The 19765-nt window shown below is 39.4% G+C and overlaps 1 protein-coding gene across 3 annotated transcripts in view; it reads right to left on the reverse strand.

Annotated features, from left to right (window-relative positions):
* Positions 1–19765, reverse strand: part of SLC12A6 (solute carrier family 12 (potassium/chloride transporter), member 6) — a 163955-nt gene that overhangs the window by 63582 nt on the left and 80608 nt on the right. For 2 of the 3 annotated variants that reach the window (XM_006831815.1, XM_006831817.1), the window contains exon 2: positions 18476–18520. The exons of the other annotated variant lie outside the window; for it this stretch is intronic. In XM_006831815.1, coding sequence (XP_006831878.1) covers positions 18476–18520 — 45 coding nt within the window. The remainder of the gene's footprint in view (positions 1–18475; positions 18521–19765) is intronic. 3 annotated transcript variants of the gene reach the window in all.

Here is a 19765-nt window from a genome sequence, read left to right on the forward strand (position 1 = left end):
TCGTAACCACTATGGTACCAAAGCTCCTGAGGAACATATTAAACACCATCAAAAAGATGTAATCATCAAACTCACATTGCAAAAAAGTCTATATGACAAATTAAAACAATAAATTGTATAAGCTAAAAGTTGATTCCTATAGATCAAATTATTTATGATATGAATCAATCAATTTCAAGGTGTGAATCTTGTTAGGATATTGATAAAAGCAAATGTAAAAATATATTCTTGAAGCAATCAGACATTTTAATATGGAACAGTTTTGTTTTTATTTAAAGTATGTAAAAGTATACGGTATCTTATACTCCAAGAAAACGTAGGGTGCTTGAAAAGAAATCTGCGATATTGTTAAAACTAGGTTATAATAGTATGATTATTCTATTCTATCTATACCATTAAGGAGCTCTGGCAGTGTAGTGGTTACGAATCAGGCTGCTAATCTCATGGTCAGCAGTTGGAAACTACCAGCTGTTCCGTGGGAGAAAGATGAGGCTTTCTGCTCCCTTAAAGATTTACAGCCTCGGAAACCCTGTACAGCCTCGGAAGTCAGAACCGACTTCACGGCACATAACAACAACAACATCTATACCATTAATTTTTTCCATAATAATAAGTTTTTAAAATAGTCCTTTCCTTCCATCCCCTAATGGTTCCAGAAAGAATATGACACAGCCTAAAATTGTGGGCACTTCTGAATAATTCATTCATTCAATTAATTCAACATTTATTAATTTCCTATTATGTGCTTGTTCTTGAGGATACAGCAGTGCATAAAGGCACTAAGGACTTCTAGTGCGGCACTGTAGGATCAGCACTGGACTGCAAACCATAAGGTTGGCAATTCAAACCCATCAGCTGCTCCTTGGAAACTCTATACAGGGTTGCTATGAGTCAGAACCGACTCAATGACATTTAATGACAACAACAGGCTATTAAAGGCTTAAAGGCCTATAACTGATTGCTGTTGTTGTTAAGTGCCTGGAGTCGATTCCGACCCATAGCGACCCTGTATAGGGTTTCCAAGGAGTGACTGGTGAGCTTGAACCGCTGACCTTGTGATTCAAAGGACTTTGCACTCTGACATATTAACCCAATGGGACTAGAACTTGCCCAGTGAAAGAGGCTTCCTGTGGAGCCTTGCAGTATATAAGACCTTAGGTGGAATCCTGGTCCCCATCCAGAATCTTTTGAGGTGGGAAATTTCCATTTGAAAAGACAAGCAGACCAGCCTGGAGCAGCTAGAAGAACAGAAGATACTTCTTTGAAAGAAAGACCAGCAGGAAAAATAAAAAACAATAATGATGGCAAGCAATCAAGTTCCCTCAGGGCAAACTCCCTTCAGAGACTGAAACTTGACTAAAGGAAGAAAAAACAGGAAAAAAGTGTAATCTGCTACAATTTGATGAATTTGACCTAATTTATGGATGTAGTAGCTTGAGAGAGGGAATGAATCTTTACAGCAAGGATCATTCCAACCCCCTTTGTACACAGGGTTCACAGGGATGGGCAATTTGGACACTGCCTACCCAAATGGGTGGGGGAGGGGGAGCTACAAAGGCATGAAGTGACTGGCTTACAAGCTTTCAAGAGGGAGCTTAGTTTCAGAGGGTGCGGTGGAAGGTAGAGTCTCTACTGAATAATTTCTAGATGGGACTGGTGAAAGCAGATGGGGATAAAACTCTTATGGTTCAATAGTGAATAATTGGTATCAGGACTGATTGAGACTGTTGCAAGTGTAAAGGTAGATGTTTTGTAACAAAAGGAGGGGAGTGATTTATCTTGCAGTCCAGGGTCAGAGGACACTGGGACCATCAAAAGGTAGAAGAGCGGAGTGTGGAACCCTATCCAGAGAAGCAGGATGCCAGAGATGGCGGCAGAGATGATGCCCTCAAGAGATGGAACAGCAGGGCACTCTAGACTCAAGGAGGGAGAGGGGCTTGTGCTGGTGGAGGCAGGACAGGCTTGCAGGGTGTGCCTTTTGGCTGTTTGAATGGTTATATATTCCTGAGTGCTTTGTTGCACATCAAAAGAAAATAAAAATAAAACAGAGGGAATGGAAGCAAATGTTGTTGAATGATGAAGCATGGAGGGGACTGTGGTCATTGTAATGAAATGAAATATGACAGGATGAATGTAAAGCTGATGTTCTCCCATGTAAACTATCACTCAAAAAAAAAAAAGAAACAGACTGTGACTGGCGAGGGGAAGGTCAATTTCAGACAGAAGCAATAATATGCTGGTAAATTCGCTCTCTGGAAGTAAAACAACAACAAAAACAAAAAGTCCTATTTGTAGAATCTGTCAATTCTTTAGTGTAAATACTCACACTGTGGCCAATTCCAAACTACTAGTGTGAAGTCACTGGAAGAGAGGCACACAGTTAACTCCAGAACATGCCTGATGTAGGATGGTCAGGAAAGACCTGCATTTCAGGTAGTCAGCCTTTTAAAAAATGGCACTTTTAAAAGATCCTGATGCAGGAACAAACTGAGTAGATTCTTAAAAGAGAAAAGCTAACATGGCTGAAAAAGAGTGGGGAAAAGAGAGTGCTTAGAAGGTAGTAAGGAGCCAGACTATGTCATTAGCAAAGGGATTGCTGTTAGGTATTGTCAAGTTGGTTCCAACTCATAGTGACCCTGTGAAAACAGAATGAAACATTGCCCGGTCCTGTGCCATCCTCAATCGTTATGGTTGAGCCCATTGTTCAGCCACTGTGCCAGTCCATCTCATTGGGTGTGTTCCTCTTTCTTGCAGACTCCTCTACTCTACCAAGCAAGATGTCCTTTCACCAGGGCCTGGTCCCTCCTGACAACACGTTCAAAGTACGAAATATGAAGTCTTGCCATCTCTGCTTCTAAGCAGCAATTCGGCTGTACCTCTTCCAAAAGAGATCTGTTCTGGAACAGATCTGGAAACCCATGGTATACTCATTATTCTTTGCCAACACCAAAACCCAAATGCATCAGTTCTTTTCTGGTCCTCTTTATTCACTGTTCAGCTTTCACACACATATGAAGCAATTGAAAATACCAAGGCTTGGGTCAGGTGCATCTTAGTTCTCAAACTGACATTTGGTCTCTAACACTTTAAAGAGGTCTTTTACATTCCACAAAATGGAGGGAAATATTTGTAAATCATATATCATTTAATATGCTTTTATCTTAAAATATTATATATATATATATATATATATATATAAATAAAAGAGGTCTTCTGCAGTAGATTTGTCCAGTGCAATATGTCATTTGATTTCTTGACTGCTGCTTCTATGAGTGTTGATTGTGGATCCAAGTAAAATGAAATCCTTGATGCTTCACTCTTTTATCTGTTGATTATGATACTGTTTATTGGTCTAGTTGTGAAGATTTTTGCTTTCTTTACACTGAGGTAGAAGTCTTTGATCTTCATCAGTAAGTGCTCTTTGCTTTTAGCAAGCAAGGTTATGTCATGTGAATATAACAGGGTGTTAATGAGCTTTCCTCTAATCCTCATGCCACATTCTTTTTCATGTAGTCCAGCTTCTCAGGTGTATTCAATAGTGCCTCCTTTATAACCACTGACATGACAAACACCACCATGATGGGGTTGGGTTAATGCAGAAAGACATACAAGAGAGTGTGTTGTCTCTATATTTTGGGGGGTGGGATGATATAATATCATTTAAAGAAAGAATGGATTAAAAACAAAAAATGGGACAACCTCAAATAATCTCAACCATAATAACTTAGTATGGTAGAAATGAGTTCAAATTCATCAACAATACCAATAATTACAATAAATATAAGTGGACTAAACTCACTAATTAAAACAAAAATTGATAGACTGAATCATATGAAAAAAATCCAGAAATATATTGTTTACAAGAAGCACATCAGGATACACAAAAAACAAAAGGAGACACATTAAGCAAATATAAACCAAAATAAAGCTGACATATTATTATATAAATTTATCTTAAAGAGAAGAACATTATTAGGAACGAAAAAGCAACTATGTAAAAAGTAAAACTAGATGATGCCCAACTACCACTATTGAGTGTTCTGATCAGGGATACAATAGATGATCCTGGCAGAAAGGGGGGAAAAGGGGAACAGAACTTAAAATTCTCAAAGAACCCAGACTTACTGAACCCATTAAGACCAGAGTAATCCTGAGATTGTTGCCTTAGATACTTCTTAAACCTTGAACCTGAACTTTGAACCTGAACTATTCCCTGAAGTAATTTTTTAACTAAATAGATTAGTTAAAAGAGCAAAGAATGTTGCCCTGAGTACTGCACTCTTTAAAAAAAAAAATTATGAGACCAAATGGTCAAAAATTTCTCTAAAGCAAGGATGAAAATGTTGAGGGGCAGTGAAACTAAATTAATGGGAATAAAACATAGAAGGGGAATAATAAGTATGTTGACACAATATGGAGACTGTAACCAATGTCAGTGAACAACATATGTCTAAAAATTGAACGGGACTTGTTTTGCTGCATATATTTTCATAAAAAAAATATAATAAATGTTATTTAAACACATAAAAGGTTTAATTCATCAAAAAGGCATAATAAAATACCCTAAAGTTGGTGACTTAAACTAGGTATATGGGCACACTTAGCAGAGTTGTCTGCTTCATGGTGTCTCATGAGTACAGGTAAACACTGTTAATTAATGGTACATGGAGGCGACTGCAATCATTGTAATGCAGCAAAGTATATGATTTGTTGAATGTAAAAGTGATAATCTGCTCTGTAAATCTTCACACCATTCACAAAACAGTTAAAAAAGAAAGACAGATGTCATAGTTTTTTTTTCTACTCTAATTTTGAAAGTAATATCCCATCACTTGTGCCACATCCTATTCATTAGAAGGAGTCATTAAGCACAGCACACATTCAAGGGGAAGGTATCACAGGCTACCTATACCATCAAAATTTCAAAATATTTGAGGTAAATGGGTAGAACTTAGGGGAGAAACATATAAATCGAACATCCCAGAGGGAGGCTGTGTTAATTTTTTAACTTTATATTGTGAATTGAATAAAGGTTTACAAAGTAGATTATAGGTTTTACACGAAAAAAATCATACACACTTTGTCTCATCCCAGTGACTGCAATCCCCTCCATGTAACATCACTTATCCCACTTCCTGTGTTTCTTGTTTTCATTCCTCCCTCTTTCCTAACCTTCTGAATTTTGTCATTGGGTAAAAACCTTTTGATCTCGCATGGTTGACCATTCTATGGTATACATACCTCACTAGTGTTCCTGTCTCCTGTATATGTATCTATTGTTTGGCCAAAAACTGAGCCATGGAGGTGAGTTCAGTTCCAGATCTAAAGAGTGACCAAAGGCCATAGACTCAGGGTTCCATCAGTCTCTGAGAGAGATTTTTAACATACTTTTCTTAATTACTGATAGATAAATGAGATAGAATAAAACTAGCAAGTATAAAAAGATCTAACAAGATTAATAAATCTTATCTAATGGACAGAGTTCTGCACTCAAGATTAGAGAGTACACATTTTAATTAAATACACATGGAAAATTTGTAAAAACTTATTATGTATTAGATCTGAAAGACTCAACAAAGAACAAGGATCATACAGGCCATGATCTTGGTAGCAGGATTATAGATAACTTATTTTCTTTGTGGGGGGATGGTTCTATAGCAGAATTCTCACCTCCTAATTAAGAATGAGCTCTGGTAGTGTAGTGGTTACAAATCGGACTGCAAACCTTAAGGTCAGCAGTTCGAAACTACCAGCTGTTCTGCGGGAGAAAGATGAGGCTTTCTGTTCCCGTAAAGATTTACAGCCTCAGAAACTCTGTACAGGGTCGCTATGAGTTGGAACCGACTCCACAGCACATAACAATAAAAACAACAATTAAGAATGCTGTGGGAGAAAGATGAAGCTTTCTACTCCTGTAAAGATTTATAGCCTTGGAAACCCTGTGCAGGCTCACTATGAGTCGGAACCAATTCCACGGTACTTAACAACAACAACAACAATTAAGAATGCTGGCGGAAAGTAGAGAATACTAGAAGGATGTTTACCTGTGCTTTATTGACTATGCAAAGGCTTTCTAGTGTGTGGATCATGACATGCTATGGACAACATTGTGAAGTATGAGTATTCCTGAACACTTAATTGTGCTCATGAGGAATCTGTACGTGGACCAAGAGGCAGTTGTTCGAACAGAACATGGGAACACTGAATGGTTTAAAATTAAGAAAGGTTTGTGACAGGGTTGTATTCTTTCACCATAGTTATTCAACTTGTATGCTGAGCAAATAATCCAAGAAGCTGAGGTCTATGAAGAAAAATGTGGCATCCGGATTAGAGGAAGACTCATTAACCTGCAATATGCAGATGATACAACCTTGCTTGCTGAAAAGGAAGAGGATTTAAAATACTTACTGATGAAGATCAAAGAGCACAGCCTTCGGTATGGATTGCATCTCAATGTAAAGAAAACAAAAATCCTTACCACTGGACCAATGGACAGCATTTTTATCAACAGAGAAAATATTGAAGTTGTCAAGGAATTCATTCTTCTTGGATCAACTATCAACACTCATGGAAGCAGCAGTCAAGAAATCAAATGACATATTGCATTAGGCAAATCTGCTGTCCAAGACCTATTTAAAGTGTTGAAGAGCAAAGATGTCAGTTTGAGGACTAAGGCGCATCTCATCCAAGCCATGGTACTTTCAATAACCTCATATGCCTGCAAGGAGCTCTGGTAGCATAGTGGTTACGAGTCGGGCTGCCAATCTCAAGGTCAGCAGTTAGAAACTATCAGCTGTTCCATGGTAGAAAGATGAGGCTTTCTGCTCCCATAAAGATTTACATCCTTGGAAACCCTGTACAGGGTCGCTATGAGTCGGAACTGACTCCATGGCACGTAACAACAACAACATATGCATGTGAATGCTGGACATTGAATAAGGAAAACTGCAGAAGAACTGATGCTTCTGAGTTATGGTGTTGGAGGAGAATATTGAAAGTGCCATGGGATGCCAAAAGAACCAATGGATCTGTGTTGGAGGAAGTGCATCCAGAGTGCTCCTTGAAGACAGGATGGCCAAACTTTGCCTTTCATACTTCAGACATACTGCCAGGAGGGACCAGTCGCTGGAGAAGGGTATCATGCTTGGTAAGGCGGAGGGTCAGAGAAAAAGAGGATGCCAATCCAGTGAGATGGATAGGCAATATGGCAGCATCAATGGGCTCAAGCATGGCAACAATTGTGAGGTTGGCCCAGGACTGGGCAGAGTTTCGTTCTGTTGTACATAGGATCGCTATGAGTCGGTACCAACTCGACGGTACCTAACAACAACAACAATTAAGAATGCAGGAAACCTAGATTCAGTTTCTAGTCAATGTACCTTAAGCACAGCAACAGAGACTGGCATGTTTTCATAATTAAAAGATTTCAAAGGAATTTCTAAAATAAGACAGATTAGGAAGACAAACCTGGCAATCTACTTCCAAAAACCAGCCAGTGAAAACTCTATGGTTGATAATGATCCAATTCCATTGGGCCAATTCAATGGCAGCTAGCAACAAAAACAACAACGTTCTTTATTGTGCTTATCTTTATTTTTTAAATGACTAAAAATGCTAATTTTATAATGAAAACTAAAAATTATTTTTAAGAGGCAAACTATTAAGTCTTTAACACTAAACTTCGGAATTACAGAATTGCATAGTTATATGTTCCCTGTTTACTCCAAAGAAACAAAGCCCCAGAGCCCGTACCTATGCTAATCTCTCTTTAAAACATGCTCAAATGTCCCCCTGGCTCCCCAGCACAAAAAAAGAAAAACAGAGGGAACAGAAGCAAATACTGTTGAAAGATGATGCACGGAGGAGATTGTAATCATTGCAATGAAACGATGGTGTAAAGCCGATGTTCTCCCATGTAAACTATCATTCAGTTCACAATAAAAAAATTTTAAAAAACTAACAACAAAAAACCCTCTGGAGCAATTCTACTTTGTCACATGGATTTGCTAACACCAACCAAAAAAAAAAAAAAAAAAAAGAGAGAGAGAGAGATAGAAAGTAAAAAATAAATCAATCCTTCCTTAAAGTTTATGAGTGCTCAATAAGATCTCTGTTTTCTAATTTTCGAGAGCACAGTGCTATAAGGTTTGGGCTCTGGATTCCTACTGTCCTGGACTCAAGTTCTCTCCTTTTCCTTGACCAGCTGGGTGATTGTAGGCAAGTGATCACTCAAAAATAAGTTTCCTTATATGCAATGAGGGAAAATAATCTTAAAGTTGTTGTAAGGGATAAAATGTGACCGTGCACATAGCGTGCTTACAACAATACTTGACACATAAATAAGAAATGGTGGCTATGAAATTGTTATTGAATTCCTTGGAGGGCAAAAAAAAAAAAAAAAAAAAAAAAAATGCTCAAATGTATATAAATTAAAAAGATTTAAAATTAATTTCAAGAAGCATACCCACTGTGTGCTTAATTATATCAGTTTTGGCTAATGCTGTTGTTAACGGACATTGAATTGGTTCCAACTCATAGAGACCCTACCATACGGTTTCTGAGGCTGTAAATCTTTGTGGGAGCAGAAACCCTAATCTTTCTCTCAAGAAGCAGTTGGTAGGCTCAAACCACCAACCTTGTGGTTCGCAATTCAGTGCTTATCCTACAGAGCCATCATGTTCCCCTTATTATGTGATAAATGCTACTATTTGTAAATGCTGTATCTGCAGGGCCCAGAAAAGCCAACTGTTTTTCCTAAAGTTAAAACTCATGTGGACTATGACCCTGATGCTTCAAATTCAATGTATGAATTCTAGTAATCAAGTTCAACTGCAACTGCTGAATGCTTAGCTTGATAACATTTTGCCAAGTTCTCTTCAATTCACATAGATACATTCTTACAGCAAGCTTTTCCAGGCAAGAAATGAAGCAATTATATTGAGAGGCCTAAGGAGCTCTGGTAGCATAGTAATTACGAGTAGGGCTGCTAACCTTAAGGTCATCAATTTGAACCAGCTGTTCCACGAGAGAAAGTTGAGACTTTGCTCTCATAAAGATTTATAGCGTTGGAAACCCTATCCAGAGTCACTATGAGTCAGAACCGACTCCAAGGCACATCAGCATCACCACCACCACCTTGAAAGGCATGGATTACTTCACCATGGGACACCATGCTGCTTTAGAGTACAGCCTTCAGAAGCCTGAGTCACTACTGTGACCTCAGGAAATCCCAGAGGGATAGGCATGTCTAGAGTCTGTGACTAAAGAATAACCTTTACTCCATAGAAACTAGGATCCAAATTCGCTTACTAGGAATAAGAAGCCTATGAAGATTCTTTTGTAGTATACCTACTGAGACTGGCTTCACAAATGCTTTGAATAAATGCAATCAACAGATCTCATTTTGCTATCTAAATACTGCTAACATTTCTGGGAAACTTACTAATGTCCCATTGCACAATACAAATGAAAACAGGTAAGTGCCACTGGTTCTATGAACAATTTCAAATTTCTGCTTTCATTGTATGCATGTTTTATTAAAAAAAAAAAAAAAAAGGTATGTCAGATGTCTTACACTTTTTGAAAAGTTTATTGTTGTGATTCTATTATTTCTACAAGGTTGCTTTTGCTAATTATCATTTACTTTCTAGTTTGGATCTAAGAACAACTTCAGATTACTCTTCTAGCCTCCTGATCTTGCCACCAGCCTTTGCTGGTCTGAACTAGGCAGAAGGAAAGCAGTAAATGTACTTAATTTCCTTTGGCATAAGTTCAGGTTTGAACTATGTGACCATATGAACAGGAAAAGGTTGCCTTGTTTTTCATTTTACACTTTGCTCGAATCAATAGCTAAATAAGAGGCACACACTGTGACTGGTTGCCATCTCTCTTAAGTCTATAGATTTCTGTCTCTTTTTTCCTTGCCATTTATTTGTTGATGAAGTTATGTAATTTGTCTTGTACAGCATCCTACAGTCTAGATTTTGATGGTGGCCTATATGGCAGTCAGTACGGAGTCATTTAACATGCTCCTCAGTTTTCTGCATTTCTTATAAATTGGTAGTTGGATCCAGAGGCTTAATCCCTTCCAGATTTTTATTTGGGTGTGGGTGGGCCAACTATTAAAACACTGTTATTGTGATCTTTCCAGAGGCACATGTCTTTTTCTGAGATGTTAGTTGCTGTTGATGATTAATGTTTAAATCTATTAATTCATGGGGGTTACAAAATGGTGACATTTCCATTACATTACCATATTTTTACACATATTATTAACAGCCCTCCTACATATGTTGAGGGTTTTTTTTTTTCTTTTTTTGCAAACTATACAAACTCCTCACACGTTAGTTTCCTATGTGAACAATGAACACTATATGTATATGTGTGTTATTTACCTGGGTGCATCATAAGTGAAAATATAGTATTCTTCCATCATTTATTAGCTGAATAATGAGAAAGTGCCTCTAAATTAAATACCTAGTTGTTCAGCTAAAAGGCAAACCAAGCACTTCATTGCTACCTTACCTTTTATTAATCAGTTTTCAGAATACATTGGTTCTGTGGCAATTTTTTAATTTATTGTGGTTTTCTTGTTGTTCTTGTTGCTAAGTGCTGTTGAGTTGATTCTGACTTATAGTGACACCATATAGGGTTTCCAAGGAGTGGCTGGTGGGTCTGAACTGCTGACCTTTTGGTTAATAGTCAGTGCTTATCTTGCAGAGCCATTCTCCAACAGTGACCAATTAGTTCTTTTTAAGTATCACTGTTGTTGTTGTTATGTGCCATGGAGTCAGTTCAGACTCATAGCGACCCTGTACAGGGTTTCCGAGGCTGTAAATCTTTACGGGAGCAGAAAGCCTCATCTTTCTCCTGCGGAACAGCTGGTAGTTTCAAACTGATGACCCTGAAGTTCATAGCCCGATTCATAACCACTATGCTACCAGAGCTCCTTTAAGTATCAGTAGAAACTTATTAATTTAAATATTGGATATTTCAAATAAAACGTATTTTCTACATATACTAAGATGAATTACATAAACTGATGTTGTTGTTGTTGTTGTTATGTGCAGTGGAGTAGAGTCGGTTCCAACTCATAGCGACCCTATATAGGGTTTCTGAGTCTGTAAATCTTTACGGGAGCAGAAAGCCTCATCTTTCTCCTGCGGAACAGCTGGTAGTTTTGAATTGCTGACCCTGAGGTTAGCGCCTGATTCGTAACCACTACACTACCAAAGCTCCTTTATTTAATGTTAAACCAATCATGAACTTCTAGCAAAAGCTAAATTTATTATTATTTTTAAAGCTTAATTTAATACAGGAATACTTTTAAAATATATTTTTTGATTCAGTTTGCAAATATTTTGATTAGGATCTTTTTGTCTTCATAGGTAAAACTTACATATACTTTTATTTCCTTGTATTGTCATTGTTAGGTTTTGGTATCAAGGTTATGGAGGCTTCAAACTGAGTTGGGGAGTGCTTACCTGTTTTTCTATTTCTTGAAAGAGACTGTGTTGTTGTTGTCGTGGTTGATGTTAAGTGCCGTCAAGTCGGTTCTGACCCATAGAGACCCTGTACAGGGTTTCCGAGGCTGTAAATCTTTATGAGAGCAGAAAGCCTCATCTTTTCTTCCATGGAGCAGCTGGTAGTTTCGAACTTCTGACCTTGTGGTTCACAGCCTGATTCATAACCACTACGCTACCAGAGCTCCTTTGAAAGAGACTGTAGCAGACTGAAATTATTTTTCCACAAATGTCTGGTAAAACTTGACTGTGAAAATGCCAGGGGCCCATTGTTTACTAGTTTGCTTTCTTTATAATTTGCATATATGTTGTTGTTGCTGTCGGTAATGTTCCAACTCATAGTGAGCCTGGATAGGGTTTTCAAGGCTTTAAATCTTCACCAGAGTCAAAAGCCTCATCTTTCTCCTGTGGAGAGGCTGGTGGGCTTGAACTATAGACCCTGTGGTTCACAGTCTAGTGCTTAACGTCTGGTGCCACAACACTCACACTTGTATATACATATAAGCTTATAAATCCTAAGTGTATAGCTTGATTCCTTATCACAATAGTAGTTTTATCCCTCTCTTCTTTTACACATGTCCTCAGCCTGACCCCGAGTTTCACAAGAGATCTGATGAGTCACTGAGAATACGATACACATTAAAATAACTGCACCCTATTGACAGAAGAAACATTTAGAAGGTCTGAAAAAAATGCTTTTACAAATCAACTTTGCAGGACGAGTTTTTCACCTACCAGACCAGACTATGCTTAAGGCTTTCCTAGGCGATTGTTGTAGTCAGATGCCATTGAGTGGTTCTGACTCCAGTGACTCTGTGCACCAAGAATGAAGCCTCCTGGTCCTGTGCCAGCCTCAAGATGGTTATGCCTGAGCACACTGCTGTTGCCACTGTGCCATCCATCTCACTGGGGAGCTTCCCTCTTTTTCTTCTACTTTACCAAGCCTGATGTCCTTCTCTAGGGACTGATAAAACATGTCTGAAGTATGAGAGACAAAAGCTTTCCATCCTGACTTCTAACTAGCATTCTGGCTGTACTTCTAACACAGATTTGTTTGTTCTTCTGGAAGTTTCACAGGTAGCTGGCAAGACTTTAATTCAAGCTACTAATGCATTTACAGAGGAACTACAAAATAGTTCCTCAGGAACCCTTGTGTTATAGTGGGCTAAGCATTGGCTTGCTAGCTGCAAGGTAAGGGGTTCAAATCCACTAGCCACTCCAAGGGGAAAAGATAAGTTTCTCTGTTCCTGTAAAGATTTACAGTCTTAAAAACCCAAAGGTGTTTTTTGTCCTACAGGGTCACTAGGAGTCGGAATCAACTTGATGGCAGTGGTTTGGGTGGTTTTTGTTTTTATAGTTAGAAAACATAACGAACATCACCTTTCACTTTGCTATAAATTCAAAGTGTGTCTAATAAACCATCTTTTAAGGATGGTTTGGAGTCCTGGCGTGGTGCTGTGGGTTAATGTGCCAGATTGAAAAGCCGTTTGAACTGCAAGGTTGGCGGTTCAAGCTCATCAGCTGCTCCTCGGAAACCCTATACAGGGTCACTATGGGTCGAAACCTACTTGACAGCACTTAACAACAACAACAAAGATGGTTTATGCTGTAACTAAATGATTTTAGGATGAAAGACAAAGATGTTACTTCTTCAAAGTATGAGCAATGTTATCTGGCCTAATGAACCTAGGAGTTTTGGTGTGGCATTGTAAAGCACTGGACTGCTAGTCACAAGGTCAGTGGTTCAAACCTATCAGCTGCTCCTTGGAAACCCTAGTGGAACCAACTCGCCAGCACTTAAAAACAACAATGAACCCAGGACTGTAATTCAGGGTAGCAGAATGAACTCACCCAAGAATCCAGCCAGAAGACTCTTGTTAAATATTGAATGCAATTGTAAGTTGCCAAATCAGATTAATGTCTGGAGTAGTCTCTGCAAATAATATCGACTAAGAGAACTTTTCCTTATCAATTACATAGAACTGCTTTTTTTCCAGCCACTTATTTGGTAATTGTTTTACTTCAGGTACTTAACTCATAACAAAATCCACCTTAATAATACTAGAGTTGCACCAACTGTTGAGTGTCTATTGCATTATAGAAGTACTTCTCTATATCCATCGTCCATTTGTTCCTGGTCAGGTGATAAAGTACTTCTAAAAGTCTTTGTTAGGTATGTATCAAGGACAGAGTAATTTAATAGTTAAGGGGGAAATGTGTCTCTCAGTGACAGATGAATTCTTTCAACAAAATCCTGACTATTCCAAATCTAAATGTGACTTAAAAAAAAACAAAACAAAAAAAAGCACACTACAGGACTAATTCTGAGTAGTTAAAATAAACTATCCAATATGAAAGTATAAAATAAGTATAGTGGAGCTGTGTGTAGTTGCCCGGGACTGGGGGCATAAGCGAAGTTGTTTGTTGTTGTTGTTTACCATTGTGTCAGTTTCTGTATAGCGTTTCCGAGTAGCTGGTGAGCTTGAACTGCCAACATTGCAGTTCAAATGGCTTTGCAGTCTGGCACATTAACCCACAGCGCCACACCAGGACTCCCTTGTTCGGTAGAAATCAACTATGGTCATGGACTCCTACAGGGAATAGTCCTAGAGTACTGAGCAGGCCCCGTCCTGCCCAGGGATGGGGCCCACTAAGCCACCAGGTATCCCTGGTCTCGAGTAGGCCTCATTTGTCAGCAAGGGTGCCCCAAAGGCAGGAGGCGTCTTGTCACTGGTTGCTTTTATGCCAGCAGCGATGAGAGTGAACTAGATGAGGTTGTGCCAGAGCCGGAGGAGGAAGAGGCGGCTCCCCAGACTCTGGGCCCACTTTAGGGGGGGTTGTTCGCATCTCTACCGGCGCCTAAGGGTCCGGCCTTACTGCCCCCGCCTCTTCATATGCTGGTCCCAGCCTTTCCTCTGTGGCTGTTGCTGCCGCCACCCACAGGAAACACAGCCACTTTCCCCCTTGCCCTTGGGCCTGGGAGGCTCACCCCACCTCTAGGCATGAACCCAGCTGAGGTGGAGGGAGTTGGGGAGGAACTGGGATTGGGGTTGCCCTTGCCTGAGGCCCTGGCCTCAGTCTGCGGGAGTTGGTGAAGATCGAGCGCCGGAGCTGCACAAGGGGAATTCAGATTCTGAGGAAGATGAACCCCACAAAGAAGAAAACTGTCCTTCAGGAATCTGGCGAGGGCGCTGGTTTGTTGGCCTTCCTTCCTCAACCTACAAACTTGACTGTGAAAGAGACAAACAGGTTGCTCCTGCCCCATGCCTTTTCCTGGAAACCCTCTGATGGCTCCTAAGACAAAGCCTTCCTCTCTTGGCCCAGTTGTGGGCACCACAACCACCACTCTATCGCCCTCTGCCATCAAGGCTTCTGCCAAGAGTGCTTGCTGCCCTGCTGGTGATAAAGCAGATCACATAGGAGGGCGACAGTGATGAGGTAGTAGTCCCTGAGAACTTCTTCTCCCTCCCTGACAAGGCTGAGCCCATACAGTTGAGCCATACCCTTATCCTATATCCCCACTGACCCTGAAGAACTGCCTCCAGGTATGCAGCCAACACCCCCCCTGGAATTTAGGATGGCAGCAGGCCTAAGTGGGGCCCCTAGGATACCTAAGCCTGGACAACTACAGCTACAATCAGTTTTCTGCACATGGTGATGCCAATGCTGCTGATGCTTATTATCAGGATTATTACAGTGGTGCCTCTATCCCAAACAGTATCTGGCCCTGGCCCCTTCCCAGGAAATTGCCCCAGATGCCTCCTTCATCCATGACTAAGCATTTAAGCGACTTCAGTGCAAGAGGAACCGAGGAAGGGAAGAAATCAACTTTGTGAGGATCAAGGGTGATGACCAGCTTAGTGGAGCCCAACAGTGGATGACCAAGTCCTTGACAGAAGAGAAAACCATGAAGTCATTCAGCAAAATGAAAGGTGAGTGGCTAATAGGCCAGCAGCAGCAGCGGAAACAGATCACATACCTGATTCACCAGGCTAAGGAGCGGGAGCTGGAACTGAAGAACACCTGGTCAGAGAACAAGCTCAGCCTTTGCAGACCCAAACCAAATACAGATTCTAGGGCTCTTGAATGGGTTGCTTCCAGGATCTCCTGCCAGCCCAGCTTTGCCTCTGGGACCCCAGCTGCTGTCAGCCCAGGATCTCTTTCCCTGAAAACCCAGCCCTAGCCTCTGCGAGAATGAACATATTTGATAGATTTTTTTTTCTTAACAATGTTAGAAAACTCAGCTCCTCCCTGTCTAGGAGCTAGCACACACTCCCGAGTGTCACTTCAGAAGGGGCCTCGAGTTCTTGGATGGGAGCTCTGCTCCCTTTTGGGTGTGATGACATGTTGACTCCGTGACCTCCCCTGCCCCTGCCTTTCACCTTTTTATTTTTTTTTTTAAGCCAGGGAAGGATGTCTGCTGAAATAAAACCTTCAGTCTAACAGATGCTGCCTACCCTCACCCCATCCCTACTTTTTAGTGTGGCCTCCTTTCTCCATTCTGGACCCATTTCATTTGTTATCCTGTCCCTTGATCTCAGTTTTTGCCTGTGTAAAGCACCTTCCAAACCAAACCAAACCAAACCAAAAAAAGAATACTGATGCCCTTAATATCAAAAGGTTTGGGGCCTTGGTGATCAGCTCCGAGTTCCAAGTAAAGAAATGCTCCTAAGTCTATATCAAGCAGAGGTACATTTATTTAAGCCATATTTAATGAGTGTGCTGTGTGTCAGATATAGAGGAGTGAGAAGTAAGATCATAAAGTTCTTATCTCCTTAGCAAAGAAAATGTAGAAAAGAGTATCCTAAGTTTCTCAACTAAAACTGTGAAAACAAATCAGACCAAGTACTTTCTCTACTTAGGACTTTTTGATAACTGAGTCCTGGTGTGGCACTGCAGGATAAGCAAAGGACTGCTAATCACAAGTTTAGGGGTTCAAACCCACCAGCTATTCCTTGGAAACCCTATGCAGGGTCACTGTGAGTTAGAACTGACTTGATGGCACTTACCAACAATTAACAATGTATTATCTACAGGGGTTTTCAATATATTCTGATCAGTAATATACAAATAAAATGAGCCTGAAAGCAAAATATGTACACACAAAATGGCTATTAATAAAATGCTGTTGTTGTTAAGTGTCATCAAGTCGGTTCCAACTCATAGCGACCCTGCATATAGTTTCTGGGGTTTTAAAAAAAGATCCTTGTGAGAACAGAGAGCCTCATCTTTCTTCTGTATTAACAGATTTAGAAGTACATAATTACATGCAAATAAAAACTAGACATGCAATTTTTCATATACTAGAGAAGGAGCTCTGGTAGCATAGTGGTGACGAATCGGGCTGCGAACCGCAAGGTCAGCAGTTCGAAACCACCAGCTGCTAGGCAGGAGAAAGATGAGGCTTTCTGCTCCTGTACAGATTTACAGCCTCGGAAACCCTGTACAGGGCCGCTATGGGTCGGAACTGACTTGATGGCACTTCACAACAATAGAGACAGGAAAAAAAATTTAAGATTGATAATGCCTATGGTTTGATAATAAGGAACCTAGTATTTCTGCATACTCTTTGTTGGCGGGCATTTAAACATCTTTTTGAAAATGTATATACATACCATTTGACCAAATTAAATCCACTGTTAGCAATTTATACCAAAAATATACTGGCAATCATATAGGATCTAGGTACAAAGATGTTCACTACAACTTTGCTTATAACAACAAAATATCTGGAAATAACTAAAATGCACATGAATAGGAAATGGATAAATTATGGTATAGAAATACAACAGAATGTTATTCCACCAAACACAAAACAATGAGGCAGATCTATAAGATGTCCAAGAGAAAATGTTAAAAGAAAACCAAATCACAGAACATCCACACACTGCCGTCAAGTTGATTCTGACTCATAGCAACCGTATGTAGGGTGTGTGAGACTACAAATCTTTACACTGAGCAGCTGGTGGGTTTGAATCACTGCCCTTGTGATTAGCAGTCCAATACCTAATCTACAGTGCCACCAAGTTTCTCTAAAAGATACTACTATGAATCTAACTTATCAAGAAAGGTCTGAAAGGTACCACTATAAATTCAATTCTGCAGACAGAACAATGGAACCAGTTCTTTACCTAGTAGGCCAAATTATTCTAAACAAGTTTCTTTATGTAGCTTATAGTATCATATATGGTGCACACGATATTATACAATTGGTATAAAAGAGAAAAAAAGACATATAGTATGAAAATGTGCAATAAAATTTCCCCAAAGAACTACCAAGCAAATGTAGCTGTGGATAACACAAGCTATCCAACAGTCCAAACGACCAAAGGGAGTGGAGGTGGGATGGTGACAAGAAAAGCTACTATCGTGGACTTTTATTTTCTTTATAATATAATTTCTGTATTGTCTAAAATTCTTACTAAATTGTGTTTTATTTTTATATTTTGTTATTTCACCAGTTCTAAGATATTGTGAAATTCTTGTCAAATTAAAACCTTACTGTATTTTAAAAAGATGATAACTATGGGAAATTAATTCATGTGCATAGCTTGTCACACTGGTAAGGAACTGGAACACTAAATTTCTATAGCTCACTTAAGGCCATGCTGTTTATGAAGTATGACGTTAATGAAAATAAGGTGGTCAAAAGACCAAGAAACTCTAATTCTCACAGAGTGTTTTAAACTATGGTGTTGCTGTTCTTAAGTACCATAGAGTTGGTTCATGCAAAATTTGCTTGCAAATGTAAATAAACTGAATCATAACAATCAACTGCAGAAGTAGTTTCCAAAAATTCTTAACCAAATTGGGAATATAAACAGGAGGAAAAAGGATGAGTAGAGAGTGGAAAAGGAGGGGACAGAAAATACCATTAGAAAAGATCATATTGTCTGTTAATATAAAGAGGAAAAGGTGACTTTAGAAAGTGAATCCCCACATTAATACTATACCTAACAGCTGGCTGTATTCCCCTGTGATGGAGTTCTGACTCGGGTCTGAAAAACAAACAATTGAAAAGAAAAGAAAAAAATGAATGACCAAAACAATTATATTATATTTTAAATTAACAACAAAAGTCAACCAAGGGAATAAGCAAAAATTAAAATTCCTTAAGAAATATCAATGAAAAATATTTTTTAACAAAACCAAAAACCAAGCAAACAGAAGAACTGTTAAAAAAAAAAAATCATATAAATTTGATCAAGTAATGTTAGTTCCATAAAGCAAAAGGATGATTCAGAGCCTAGAAAAGTGATACATTTTCACTTAATGACAAAGACACATACGACACTAACAGCTAAATGACAGGACCTAAGCACCCACTAAGCTATCAGATGTGTTTTGATTTGCCTTTTTAAGATACATTACTAAGTTGGCTTTTATAGATATCTAATTCCTTAGTAATACATAATAAAAGAAATTTGTGGTAGTAATAAGCCAAGTTCTTAATGCAAAAGATATTGACAATCACCATTTGAAAAGCATGAAGGGATAAATATTGAAAAGGCCCTGAGTACCACACTTCCCTCAAAGATTAAGTCTCTTGAGGCAGTGAGGATTACATTTGGGCTCCTAAAATTCATCGTGGCTATAAAAATAATCTTAGAAGAGGGAAAATTTTGCATCCTTATTTTTGTTGTTGTTCTTAGGTGCCATTGAGTCGGTACCAACTCATATCGTCCCTATGCACAGCAGAATGAAACACTACCCAATCCTGGGCCAATCTCACCACCTACCAATGCCACACTTGCGTCCATTGACGCTGCCACTTGGCCAATCCATCTCATTGGGGGTTGTCTTCTTTTTCTCTGACCTTACCAAACATGATATCCTTCTCCAGCAACTGGTCCCTCCTGACAATATGGCTGAAGTATTACAGAAGAAGTTTGGCCATCTTGGCCTCCAATGAGCACTCTGGCTGCACTTCTTCCAAAATGCATCTATTGGTTCTTTTGGCAGCCCATGGCACTATCAATACTCTCCTCCAACACCATAACTCAAAGGCATCAACTCTTCTACAGTCTTTCTTACATGTATGCAGTTCCCCCAGCTTTTGCATCCATATGAGGTTATGGAAAATATCATGGCTTGGGTCAGGCGCACCTTAGTCTTCAAGCTGACATATTTGTTCTTCAACACTTAAAAAAGGTCTTGTGCAGCAGATTTGCCTAATGCAATACGTTGTTTGATTTCTTGACTGCTGCTTCCATGAGTGTTGATAGTTGATCCAAGAAGAATGA

This window comes from Chrysochloris asiatica, unplaced genomic scaffold, assembly GCF_000296735.1.
Source record: "Chrysochloris asiatica unplaced genomic scaffold, ChrAsi1.0 scaffold00004, whole genome shotgun sequence".
NCBI classification, from domain to species: domain Eukaryota; kingdom Metazoa; phylum Chordata; class Mammalia; order Afrosoricida; family Chrysochloridae; genus Chrysochloris; species Chrysochloris asiatica.